Source organism: Lontra canadensis, unplaced genomic scaffold, assembly GCF_010015895.1.
Source record: "Lontra canadensis isolate GAN:19392208 unplaced genomic scaffold, GSC_riverotter_1.0 scaffold1, whole genome shotgun sequence".
NCBI classification, from domain to species: Eukaryota; Metazoa; Chordata; class Mammalia; order Carnivora; family Mustelidae; genus Lontra; species Lontra canadensis.
Genome location: NW_022630995.1, coordinates 15,823,282 through 15,837,820, shown reverse-complemented (window position 1 = coordinate 15,837,820; position 14,539 = coordinate 15,823,282). Strand labels below are relative to the sequence as shown.

At 31.0% G+C, this 14,539-nt stretch overlaps 1 protein-coding gene across 3 annotated transcripts in view; it reads right to left on the bottom strand.

The window, feature by feature from the left end:
* TECRL (trans-2,3-enoyl-CoA reductase like) overlaps positions 1 to 14,539 on the bottom strand; it is a 97,912-nt gene that overhangs the window by 65,855 nt on the left and 17,518 nt on the right. For all 3 annotated transcript variants that reach the window (XM_032849318.1, XM_032849247.1, XM_032849165.1), the window contains exon 2: positions 7,055 to 7,106. In XM_032849318.1, the coding sequence (XP_032705209.1) occupies positions 7,055 to 7,106 (52 nt within the window). The remainder of the gene's footprint in view (positions 1 to 7,054; positions 7,107 to 14,539) is intronic.

Sequence of the window (14,539 nt, the reverse complement as noted above, 5' to 3'; positions counted from 1 at the left end):
TTGTTTTTAATTTAATAGCTGATCTTACATGGTGCCATGTGACATTAGACAGAGATTTCAATTTTTATAACCAAATGTGAACTATGCATAGAATTATAGTAATACTATTCATTACATAATTTCTAAAACTAACTTTCAAGTTAGTTCTCTATTTGCAAATGGGGAATAATGATAACATTTCTGAAGTAAAATACACAGGTAATATCTGAACTTCTTCCTGGAAAAACAACTTAAAATTATGACTCAGTAAAATAGAGACAATGGAGATTAGTGGTTTGAGTATAGGTTACAGAGTCATATTCCCTGAGTTTGAATTCCAGCTCTGCCATTTATTAGCTATGTGACCCTGGGCAAGTTATCTAATCTTTTTCTAAGAATTTTATCTATAAAACAAAAACTAAAATACTACTAGATAATCAAAAAGTTGTATTTTTAAATATTTGCTGCACAGAAATATTCTTACAATATTAGTAACAAGGAGTGACTATTTGGTAAAAGTTGGCTATATTTATTTTCCTTACTATAAACATCAATGCAAAGGAACTAGAATAAGACATACAAAGATATTATAAGGCACAATATTTGATAGCAACAACTCAACTTTGATGTTGGCTATCATATTTCAATTAAAAATGAGAGTATAATTAAGAAAAATCAGATATTTTCATGGAGATCAAAAAGGCATTTATATCTTGATGATTTAGTGAATTTTGTAAAGATAGATTATCCCAAATAATATAGAAAAACATGAGCAAACATGGGGAAGGAAGAGGGATACTTTAAGAGACACTTTAAACTTAATAAACAATTTTAAGGTGATTCAAATGTCCCAAAAAAAAAAAAGAAAAAATGATGCTGTAATCATTGACAGAAAGTATGAAATTTAACAAGAAGAAATTCATTTGAAGGAGAATTAGAGGTTTTAACTATCAAGGGACAGTTATGTGGAGAAAAAGCTTATAAGTTTTAAAAATAGATTTTCCAATAAAAATAGATTTCTGCAGCCCAGGGATGGTAATGAAAGCTAAGAGAGCTATGTCTTTGAGGAATAATGTTTGAAGAGCACAAGGATACTAATAATTGAGACACCTTGATTTGAAGAAAGAAGAGAAAACAATAACAAGATAAATATCACAGGAAAAGAGCTTTTCTTTTCATTTTCCTTTCCCTTCATGGTTTCCTCTAATTATCTTAAATACGGTTGTTTATCAATTTTGACAAATATGTTACTGGTCCATAAAAAATTGGTGAGTAGAAAAATTCATAGAATACCATTCTTATTTCATGGTGGTACTATTTCTGACTTTTGGAGGGCTTAAAAACATATATTTTGGGTTTTGCAACCAATTTCAACATGTGTCGGGGGAGGGAGGGTGTTTCTCCATAACTATCTGTGGTTGGGACACCACTGTGGCATCCTACAATTTAACTAAATTCTGACTCTGTATACCTGGAGGTACCAATAGATTCCACAGGTTAAGAGTTCAGTCCTATAGGACTGCCTTTCCATTACTTCAAATGCCAGTTGCAAGTCCAGTTTGTTACCTGTTCTTCTGACCAACTGCTTATAAAACAGTTTCCCATGATCTCTTCCTCAGGTATCAATAATTTTGAGAGCTGCTAACAGAACTCAAATAAATATTTTACTTATTAGATGACCATTTTGTTATGAAAGGCTATAACTCAGAAAGAGTCTGGTGGAAGAGATGAATACAAGGATGGAGAAATGTCTCAGATCTGCAATGATTTGTCCGAAAAAAAAACATACTTCCTGAATCTCCACATATTCTCCAGAAGCTCTCTGAATTCAATCCTCTTGGCTCTTGACAATTGATTCAAACTTTAGACCTTCCCTTGCCCAGAGGCCTGGGGGTGAGACTGAAAGTTCCAAACCTCCTAGCAACAAGCCCCCATTCTTAGGTGTAGTCCAAAATTTGTTTCATTAACATTACAAAAGACAATTTGTTGCTATCATTACTTACTTACCCAAGGTTTTTAGGAGCTCTGTGCCAGAAACTGGGATGAAAACCAAATATACATTTCTTACTATAAATCAAAATGTCACAGCATCCTAATTTTTTCTGATAATTTAAAAAGAAACATGATCTAGAAACACTAAAAAGCATTTACTACCTACAATTTTCCAAAAAAAAAAAAAAAAAAAAGAAGAAGAAGAAGAAGAAGTGTTCAAACCTTAGTGTCAAATAAGGATCCAAAATATTTCTGATGAATTATCTAGAAAGAAACTATTCATCAAGTGTTTGGTACAAATGCTCATATTAATCAAAATCTCACATGGTTAATCTTATCAATTATATACAAACTTTGATATAAGCTTTGAAAAAATAAACATTGATGTAACTCTGAAAACATTTAACAAATCTTATGCAATTTGTTATTACATAAAGGTTGAATCCCATTCAATATTTTTCAAATGTTCATTAGATTTTATATCTCACCAACTTTAAAACTGTGGATTTGTCAATGTTAAATGAACAAAACTTTTAGAGTCTCTAAAACATAAGAGTTTTAAACAAAGATTAGAGCAGAAAGAAATAATATAGAAACAAAGAAAAGTAGAACAGATCAACGAAACTAAGACCTGGTTCTTCAAAACAGGTAATAGAACTGATAAAACCCTAGCCAGATTTATCAAAAAGAAAAGAGGAAGGACCCAAATAAATAAAATCACAAATGGAAGAGGAGAGATCACAACCAACACCAAAGAAATACAAATGATTATAAGAGAATATTATGAAAAATTATACGCCAACAAACTGGGCAATCTGGAAGAAATGGACAAATTCTTAGAAACATACAAATTAACAAAACTGAAACAGGAAGAAATACAAAATCTTAATAGACCCATAATCAGCAAAGAAATGGAATCAGTAATCAAAATTCTCCCAACAAAAGTCCTGGGCAAGATGGCTTCACAGGGGAATTATACAAGACATTTAAAGAAGAATTAATACCTCTTCTCCAAAATATAAGTGGAAAGAAAACTTCCAGACTCATTCTATGAGGCCAGCATTACCTTGATTCCAAAACCAGACAAAGACACCACTAAAAAGGAAAAGTACAGGTCAATACCACTGATGAACATGGATACAAAAATTCCCAAAAGATACTAGCAAATCATATCCAATAGTACATTCAAAAGAATTATTCACCTTGATCAAGTGGGATTTATTCCTGGACTGCATGCTAGTTCAATATTCACAAATCAATCAACATGATATACCACAGTACTAAAAGAAAGGATATGTGTGTGTGTGTACACACACATATATGTATATATATTTATTTATATATAAATTTTTACTTAAATTCTTGTTAGTGAACATATTGTGCAATGTTGACTTCAGGAGAAGAATTCTACATATATATATACACACACACATATATATACATATATATAAATTATAATTAATATATATATAAATTATAAATATATACACATATATACATACTTAATTTTTTTTTTAGAAAGAGAGTTTTATTTGAGCCTAAGTTAGGATAGTTGCCAGGGAAACATGCTCTTCACAGGAAAGAAATTGCTCTGGAGAATGAAGAGTTTTTGTATGGTTATATACTTTGTACTTCTTGTAAAAGTTCAGAAGATTATAGATTAGCATATAGGCAGGAATCACAAATTTTAATGTTAAGGAATTCAGGCAGTAGGAGCATTGATTGATACCCATGGAATAGATAGTTTTCCCTTAGGCTACTCATTTATAAGCAGGTGTACAAGGTATGCTTATGGAGGCCATTAATCAGCCTTTGGTTTAAATGAAGTTTATATACAGTTCTATTAACCTAGAAAGAAAGATAAAATGGCTTCCCTTGTATACCAGATCTTTAGAGAGTTTTTTCCTCATTCATTTTAATTATAACTATGGTATTTACCTTCACCAAACAATCACAGAAGTCATCATTCACATTAAGTGGTTGATGGCTAGTTCTTTTAGAGATTATGCATGAAATTATAATAGTATTCAGAGCACCTTATCTTGTTGTGATGGCAAATCACTTTTAGCTACAAAACCAATAAAAGTTTTTAAAGATTTGAAAAAAAAAAGATGTTTTTTAAAACTATTTAGATGAAATCCTGCCTTTATACAACTTTGTACAGTAATGGTATTGTCTAATCTCTGCTTTAGATTGCTTGGCTTCCTTCCTAAGACAAGTAATGACAGAATTCTGAAAGCATATATTCACTAGACCTTTGCTTTTAAAAATCTTTAAATTCTATTTATTAATATGTCTTCTATTTTGTCCATGCTATTGCATCCATCAGTCTTCTAAGGAAATCTAGATAATACTTTTAAATAAAAGTTTTAAATAATAGTTTTAAAAGTTTTAAAATAATACTTTTAAATAAAAGTTTCTAGATAATACTTTTAAATACTTTTGAGTGTGATAAAGCACAAGAAAATAACTTGTAACATTTGGGCAGAATTTTTCCACTATAATTACTTGTTATTCTGGCAAACATTTTGATTGTTGATTGATCAAAGCCACAAAGTGGAATATAACATTACAGATTTAAATTAGTACATACACAGTTGCCTGTGGCTTTTTATAAGTCCTATAATGTTCCAAAATTTTAACAATTGTTCTAATAAAGTCATATTGTACTTTAGAAAGAGAATGAAAGAGAATGAAAAGTAAATTTAAAATAAAGAAATCATGGAATAATTGTTGATTTGAGTAACATGAAATAAGGTTATGCTACTCAGCTTTAATATGTAATAGAGTTTTTTTAAATACTTTATTTATTTGACAGAAAGAGAGCTAGACAGAGATAGATCATGAGCAGGGGGGAAGGGTAGAGGGAGAAGCAGACCTTTCCGAGCAGAGACCCAGATGTGGGACTTGCCCTAGGACCCCAGGATCATGACCTGAGTCGAAGGCAGACATTTAACCATCTGAACCACACAGGTGCCCTGAGTTTGTTTTTTAACATAGAGTTGGTTTATATTAAATCTCTTGAAATCTTGTAAAATATTTACAGAATTTTAGTCAGAGTGTCACCTAGACTTCCATGATTCTTAATTTTTCAGCTCAGCCCTAACAAGATTTAATTCTTCTGCACAACCTTTGTGAGAAAATGAGAGTAAACAGAGCATGTCCTATAGGGCCATGAATGTGATGGTCTCTGAGAGTCTCTAGGAGAGGCTTCAAGATACAAGCAAGAACAATCATTCCAAGTATGAATAGAGGCATGTGTGGAGGTACAGAAAGACAGTATTGCAGCTGAGGCATTTCATAATTTTTTTGGAGATTACAAAGGAGAAGAAAAGAAATAAATGAAATTTCATATATGTGAACACATATAATTTAAAGTTTCATTAGAATCTCTTTTTCATGAAACCATTGTTCTTTCCCTCTTATTTTAACAGCTAATATTTTAATTGTGGTTTCCTTCCTATTCTATTTCTTCACTAGTCTGACTGCTGTGGTACCCTCAGGGTAATCTAAAAGATGACTCTTAAAACAAAGCTGAACCAAAAAATTACAATACCAGGAAGAGGAAAATATAGTCACTTTACAGGGCAAGAAAATCACAGTAAAGAAAGTTTGAAAATAGAACTAAGAAAAATGAAAAGCTAAACAGAATCTCCAATTTGATTGACTTACACATAATTCTCTGTAATGCAACACAGCAAAAAATGTTTTTGTGCTTTGTAAAACTTAAAAACCAATAAGTTTTTGAAGTGAAATACAACGAATGAAAATTGTTTGAATACTGTATTTCTTTTTTTATTAAAATATAACTGACACATAATACATCATTTTCAGGTGTGCAACATACTGATTCAATACCTATATATATTATGAAATGATCACCTCGAGAAATAAAGTTATCATCTGTCACCATACAATGCTTTTATGTCAACTATATTTCCTATGCTGTATAACACATCTCCATGTGTTATTTATTTCATAAATGGAGGATTGTACTTCTTAATCTCTTTCACCTACTTTATCCATCTCCCTATTTCCCTACCCTCAGGCAATCAATTGGAGATTCTGTTTAATGTATCTACCAAATAATAAAAAGCAAGCAGAAAAGTGGTACTAATACTAACAATTTACAATGGTAAAAATGAAACAAAACAAAGTTATGCTTGATTGCCTTAATATTTTATGTTTAGGATATTTAAAACCCAATAACATTGAATATCGTGTTAAGTTTCATAAGTATGTTCAAATAATAGTAGTCTTATGTATGTAACTACAATTGTTAGATTTTTTATAAACTTACTTCTTTACTTTCTGACATAGAATAAATTTTTTATTATGATACCTCTGATACTGTTTATTTGCAGGTCCTGGAGTTATAATAGGAATTATTAATCTTGTAAAGAAGGAAACACAGTCATCAGAGGACTGGGTTTCCAGGAGGGAGAGTTCTCCTTATTTGTCTTTTATCTCCATTCTTTTTTCTCTTAGGTGGTTTCACTGATCTTGATTTCTGGTCTCCCTGCATTTTTTGACTTTGTTTTTGGTTTGACTTTAAGTTAAGAATAAACTTTATCGGAAAATTATAAAGTAAAAATCTAATTTAAATAAACATCATATAAATATTTCTAAGTAAATAACAAATAGACCTCTTAATGAGGTAAATTTAGCTATTAATAAAAGTAAATAATGTAGTTTTAATTTACTGTATAAAGAATTCCAATGTAAAAGAGATTTGGCCAGTATAAATACATGGAGTAAAATTTTTGATTAATATTTTCCTTACATATAAGTAAATACTTGGTCTCAATAACATCTCTCATAAATAGAATGTTTCCTGATATAACATAAATGTTCAAATATGAAGGAGAAAATAATTTTGTGAAAAAATAAGAGTATTGTAGATTAGAGTTAGATATGAAAATGCTCACAGTCAGGAGGTATATACCATATTATTTCTGAGTTTCCTATAAAAATATGGTTTCCATACACTTTTCTATTCTAATATGGAACTTATTCTTACAGATACATTTGAACTAATTTGAGAAAACTGTAACATAAATTCTGAATTATATATAAAACTTACATTCTTTGTGGAATTTTTGTTTAACATCGTGAATAGTAGATGTTTGCACCACCTAAAAAGGAAAATAAAATATTTAGAGAAAAATATGTATTTAGTTCCTGTATTTTAAGAAGAAAACATAATTTATTAAAGTTTAAATTATTATGAAATAACAAGGGTGTTTTGTTTGACTTTTTAATCATTACTACTTTGACAGCCTTGAAATATTGCATCTGTATGGCTTTTTTAAATTTTGTTTTTGTATGATGCAATAATTGTGTTAATTTATGAGCTTCTCTAAATGTTCATCTCAAAAATATATTTTTGAATCTTCTTTGTCCATAATATTCAATTTCTGTTTTCCAAACTGGTAAGATTACCAATTAAAATATGACTGAATATATGAGATAGACAGAAGGTAAAAGAGTTTGTAACAGAGGAGCTTCAGTATATGAAGATGATTTATATGGGCAACAGAGGGAAATGTTTACTTCAGAATATCATAAGGAAAAATATCCTATCCAAGCCCCCTCACTGGTAACGTTATTAAATATCCTATCCCAAAATGTTATAGTTCTATCAAAATTCATGTTATATATATTAGATGTATAATTAAGCTTGTTATTGTTATTATTTATTCATGTTAGATATATGGATTCATCAGAACTATAAAATGTATGAGGATGGGAGTTCTATTTAAACACCTCAAGTCATCACCACATTTTTTTGACCATCTGACTTTGTTCATACCTAACTTGCAAACTGAAATTTTTCTCTACCCCGATCCCTTTCACTGGCTTATTAAAAACAACAACAACAACAACAACAACAACAATACTTGAAGATCTATGGCAAAGGACATATCCATGACCATATAAGAAAATATATTTCCTTTCTCTAAACACATATAGACTATTGTGTTCAGAGTGTATTTTATTGCTACACTTCAATCTTACAGCTATTTTGGGAGGGTGAAGTGAAGAATAAAAGTGAATAAAGGATGGCACATGATAACACTCCAGGCAATTCTAATTAACATTATTATATTATATTTAATATTTAAGTAAATATTAAAAATATAACAATGAGTGCATTGATTTTACCATATTCCACTCTCTTATTAATAGACTTATAGCCAAGGGTGTGCTACATTATTCACAGAATTTTTTTTTTCTGATTTCTCCTATGTGTATGGTTTACTAAATAAAAATGTTCTAAGATTGAAGCACAGAATGAATGATGATATTAATTCTCATTTGGGTAGTGCAAAGGACTTTAAAGAATCTGTTTGAAAATTCCAAATATCTCATAACATTGCTCTTGTTTGGAAGATGTTAGAAAATATATATATTTTTAAAGATTTTATTTATTTATTTGACAGACAGAGATCACAAGTAGGCAGAGAGGCAGGCAGAGAGAGGAGGAAGCAGGCTCCCTACTGAGCAGAGAGCCCGATGCAGGACTCGATCCCAGGACCCTGAGATCATGACCTGAGCTGAAGGCAGAGGCTTTATCCCACTGAGCCACCCAGGCGCCCCTAGAAAATATTTTTAAAACAGTTTTTAGAGAGGGTAATATATATTTCTATACTTGAGCATAACTATATTTCATTTTAATATTGGTAATTTAGCTTTATATATAAATTTTATTTTTTAAAACATGGTGCTTTGTTTTAACATTTTTCATGGCTTTATCTTACGATTACTTAATCACAAAACAATTTTATATGTTGCTTCCTCTTATAAGGATGCCTAAAATCCATATACTATTTTCTAGAGTATCAGTTATTTGTCCACCCCTCATTTCAAGAGCCATCTAATCTGGAAAAACAAATAATTTTCATGATCAATAACTCCTTAGAGTTCACTGTTACTCAGCTATCACTTGAATGCATATTATTTGTGTTTACATGCTAGTTGTTCCAACTATCTCTGAAGTCCTTGAGGACAATGACCTGGTGTTATTGTAGTTTGTGTTTCAATATCTAGTGCACCATATAGCATGTAATAATGTTTAAAGTCACTTTTGTTGAAATAGAAAATAAAGCTGTGAATGCAAAGTCATGTGAAAACAGAAGTTTTTAAATCTGGTATGAAAAGTCTTTCTCAAGTACATTTCTAGGGAAAAGCTACATGCTTTACCAGAATAATTTAAATGAAAGTCTTCTAATTTAATATATGCATTTTTTTTCTCTGAATTTGCAAATTTTCAAAATGAAGATTATACTTTCCTGAAAGAAACCTACATGCAGAAATGGGCTGTTCTTGCAAGCTTTTAACAAAGTTTTTAATTTACTTTTTAAAAATTACATTTGACTTTCACATGTTAGAAAAGTGCTGATTTTGAATAAATCTTTGAGAACTGCCCTAGCTGGAGCAATTTTAGTCAAATGCAGAAGAAAAAAAAATAATTAACTATTAAATGATTCAGACAGTATTGCTCAATTAGCCACAAGACTGTGCTTGATCAACTCCTCCAGCCCTTCAGTTGTACTCAGAGCACAAAGAGAGGAAAAGATGGTAATTAACAGAATATATAAGACTTTCTGATTACTAAAATCCATGTCTCTGTAGCTTCATCAGGAAGTTTATTCATAATAACTTCTACTTTTTAGCAAGTTTTAACACCTCTTAAAAAAGACAAACTATCATCACAATAATTTATTCACTTTTATAAATCACAATTAATTGTACAGATGGGAGAGATAAGTATTCTGACATCTGAAATCCTGAAATTCTCTTCATTAATGTTTCTTTCTCATTAGAGGAAATTAATCTTAAAATGTTAAGTAGACAAGGTAAATGGTGTTTGTTAGTTGAATGAAAATTTACTTCTATTTCCAACTGATCATGATTGAGTTTTGGATCATTATTACTTTATCCAACAATCTAAATTGATAGAGGGTTTTTTTTTTGTTATTTTTTTTTTTTAAGATTTTATCTACTTATTTGACAGAGAAAAAGAGATCACAAGTAGGCCAAGAGGCAGGCAGAGGGAGAGGGGGAAGCAGGCTCCCTGCTGAGCAGAGAGCCCACAGGGAGCCAGATGTGGGGCTCAATCCCAGGACCCTGAGATCATGAACTCTGCGGAAGACAGATTTAATGCACTGAGCCACCCAGGTGCCCCTGAATTGATAGACTTAAAGCTTTTCGCATCGAAGTGAAATCTAGGATTTGCTTGAATTTGCCACCTACACACATACTGCAATATTACGCAATTAAACTCTTTTGTACTATTACTACTTTTTAGAACCAAATTTTAGCTACTCTCTCAGGATCTCCTTGAAATGAACAGATGTCTTCAGAATACTGCTTATCCTGCTTAAAGAAATGAAAATTAAGGGATAAGGAAAAACAACAACTTCTTTGAAATTCATTTGACAGTAATTACAATGCACAACTAAAAATTGTCAGTAAATTTTGTTTAGAAAAGAAATGTGTCCAACAATAAAGACAGAAAACAGAATAAAAGATGAATTGAATAGAAATGAATAAATACAGAGGCATGAAAATAGACATACACACACACAGACACACATACAGGCAAAATATCTGGTGCAGTTTTGCTAACTGGCATAAACATTTTGTTCCTGGTTTTTGAGATACATGGAAGAGTACTAACCTAGAAAATCATATTTTAAGATTAATTAATTCAAGAAGGAGAAAAATATTCCTCTAAGAATTTCCATTGGAAGGTTTTACATTAGCTAATGGAATACATACTTGCATATACTGCATAGATTTTAGTTGGAATGGATAGGAAGTACTCTGAGTGAACAAATATTATTTTACTAATAAATAAACTTCAGATCATAACTAAAATATTTTATGATACATTTTCAGCTTTATTGAGGTAGCATTGAAAAATTAAATGGTAAGATATTTAAAATGTGCCATGTGGGGATTTGATATACACACTCATTGCTAAAGAATTTCCCCCATTGAATTAATTAACACATTTATCACCTCATATTTTTTGTCTATGGTGAGGACATTCAAGTTCTACACTCTCATCAAATTTCAACCATACAATACAGTGTTATCACCTTAACACCTATCGGGTTACATAATAGATTCTCTGACTTTATTCGTCTTATAACTGAAATTTTGTACCATTTTGCCAACCTCTCCTTATTTCCCCTACCCTCCAGCCCCTGGAAACCACTTTTCTACCCTGTTTCTAGGAGTTAGGTGTTTTTTGTTTGTTTGTTTGTTTTTGTTTTGTTTTGTTTTAATTCCACTCATAAGTAATATCATCCAGTATTTGTCCTTTGCACTGTGACTTATTTAACTTCGCACAATGCCCTCCAGCTTTATCCACATTACTGTAAATCACAAAAGTTCCTTTTTCTGGTTGCTGAATCGTATTCCATTTTATACACACACCACACACACACATATATATATACACACTGTATTTTCTTTATTAGGTGAACTGTTAATAGACACTTTGGTTGTTTCCATACCTTGGCTTTTGTAAACAATGTTGCAATAAAATGGGGTTACAGGTATTTCTTTGAGATGACAGCTTTAGTTTCTTTGGATATATATCTCAAAATTGGATAAATGGATCATATTATAGTTCAATTTTTTATTTATTTTATTTTATTTTTATTTTTTGAGAGAGACAGAGTGCAAGTGTGTGGGAGGGACAGATGGAGAGGGAGAGAGAGAATCTTAAGCAGGCTTCATGCTCAGCTAGTCTGAGATGGGGCTCATTTTTACAACCCTGAGATCATGACCTGAGCCAAAATCAAGAGTTGGGCACTTAATTCACTGAGCCACCCAGGCGTCCCTATTTTTTTATTTTTTTATGATAGTTCTATTTTCATTTTCTTGAGGAAACTCCATACTGTCTTCCACAATAGCTGTACTGATTTACATCCCATCAACAGTGTACAGTGTTCCCTTTACTACATATCTTGGCCAACACTTGATATTTTTTGTCTACAGTTGCAAAGCAATATTGTATTGTGGTTTTAATTTGCATTTTCCTGATAATCAGTGATGATGAGCATCTTTTCATGTCTGTCTACCATGTGTATGTTTTCTTTGGAAAAATACTTATTTTAACCTCCTTTGCCCATTTTAAAACTGGATTATTTGATCTTTTGCTTTGATTGGTATGAGTTCCTTGTCTATTTTATAAACAAACCCCTTAGTGGACATGTGGTTTGCAAATATTTTCTCCCATTCCATAAGTTGCTTTTACATTTGGTTGATGATTTCCTTTTCTGTGAATTTTTTTTTAAGTTTGATGTAGTTCTTCTATACAGTTTAAATGGAAGAGGAAAAAAATGACAATGATATAGAAAACTTCTCTCTTTGTCTTTGTTGTAAGTTTTTCTAATGATTAAAGGATCTTTAGTAATGAACTGACAAAATCATGAAATGATATTTAACATTTAAATTATCACTTTTTAAGAAAAGGTTTAATCATGCTAATTCAAGTTTCATTAAATGCATTCTTAAAATAGGTTGTGCCACAAAAAGTGGTTGAAAACAACACACACTTATTTTTCTCATACACTGCACGTATATCACAGACTGGCTGGTGGATCTACTGTGCATTTTCCTCACTCTAGGATCTATACTGAAGAAGCAGACATCATATGGAACATTGCTTATTTCCTAGGCAGAAGTTGAAAAAAAAAGAAAAAGTGGTGAAATTAGATTATGTTCTGAAAGCTTCCCTCAGGAAATAAATGCATGCCTCTCACCCTCATTTCACAGCACAAAACAACTTACTTCAAAGAAGTAGGCAAGTTTAATTTTACCAATTTCCTGTGTGAGAACCTGCCAAAAATTCTTAATAAACAGCGCTAATGTTTACCAAGTTTATCCTTCCAATCATCAAATATTTGACCCTATATCCCTTACATTGCAAAATACACACATTATGTCCTCATCTATGTATTCATCTTCTTGATGGATAGATATAGATATATAGGTAGGTTAAATATTATATATTTTAAACATTGTTTCTTAAAAATAACTTTTATCAATTTCTTTCAAAAGTAGTTTTTAAGGACAGGCTTCTAGAATGCAATTTTCTCAAAGGCTTAAATGTAGAAAAGGCAACCGAGTAATTTATAATCCCAATGGAGACAATTTTAAGTGTAAATACTAAATACAGCGTGAAACTTGAATAAAAATGTGTAATACAGGTAAGGAGTTCTACCACCTTCTCTTCTGAACATAAAGTGCCCTAAACAGCTATTATGGACCTAAAGAATCTGAGTATTACTGAAACCTAGAATTTAGATCAATTTCCATGCTTGGTATATACTATTTGCTATTCTTTCATCTATTACTTTGATATAGATCATCATGTTTCATCACTGATATGCATTTGCTAGCTAGTGTAATGTTTTAATTAAATCATGTATCTCATTTTTGTTTTAAATTAGTATGTAATGGAGAAACCACATTGAAAACCATTAAGAATACTGCTAACAGTCATAACTAACATCACTGAATGCTTAATAAGCGTCCACCCCAATTCCAAGATCTTTACCTTTACTAAGTAATTTAATTTGCATACCATCTTTATGGCTTCAGATACAACATTATTATCTTCATTTTACATGAAAGAAAACTGTGACTCTGAGTGGTTAACTAATTTATCTGGGGACACCGGTAACAAGTTACAAGAATGGACTTTGAATGCAAAGTTCCTGGTTCAATACTTACTCTTCACCATGGTACACGACAAAACAGAGTGGGTGAAAAAGGTGAAGGTAGGGGAATGGAGGAAAATGTATTGAATATTTATCATTGTAAACATTGCTTTATGAACAATACAGATAGGCACTTGGTCATCATAAGCAATTTTATGAAGTAAATGACACTGAGACTTTTTAAAAGATGAAGAAATTGTAGTCATGAAATATGAATGTCTTCCTGAAGTTACATGACCAGTAACTTAAATAATATGGATTTAAAAAAAAAAAAAACAGAGAAAGTATTCACTGTCATGCCTTGCTATTCATAATATTTATTCCAAACATTATATTTTAGATATTTATTTTACAAATCAATTGCCATTATACAAATGCAAATAACATTTTTATTTTATTAATATAAAAGAATCCAAGCTAACAACAATTATGATATGTAAATATGTGTGGAGTTTTTTGTTTCATTCAAAAGTATTAATTGAGCACCAACTATGTACCAGTAAATTTTCTATGTGTCAGAGAAGAAAAACTCTCTCTCTTTCTCTTTCTCTCTCTCATTCTATTTTAAAATAATAACCAGCACTTACAGAGTGTCTTATATGTATCAGGTACTTTTCTAAACAGTTAACTCATGTGAACTCCTTACAACCCGGAGTTAGGTCCTGGTTGACAGAGCGGAGACTGATGCACTTATCTGTTAGGAGAGCTGTGTCCTGTCCCATAGCCAGTAAGAAGCAGAACTCGGTTAAATATAAGTAGTTTTATATCTGAAAGCGCTTTCTAAAATACTATGGCACAATGGCACACATTGAACTAATATTCAATTA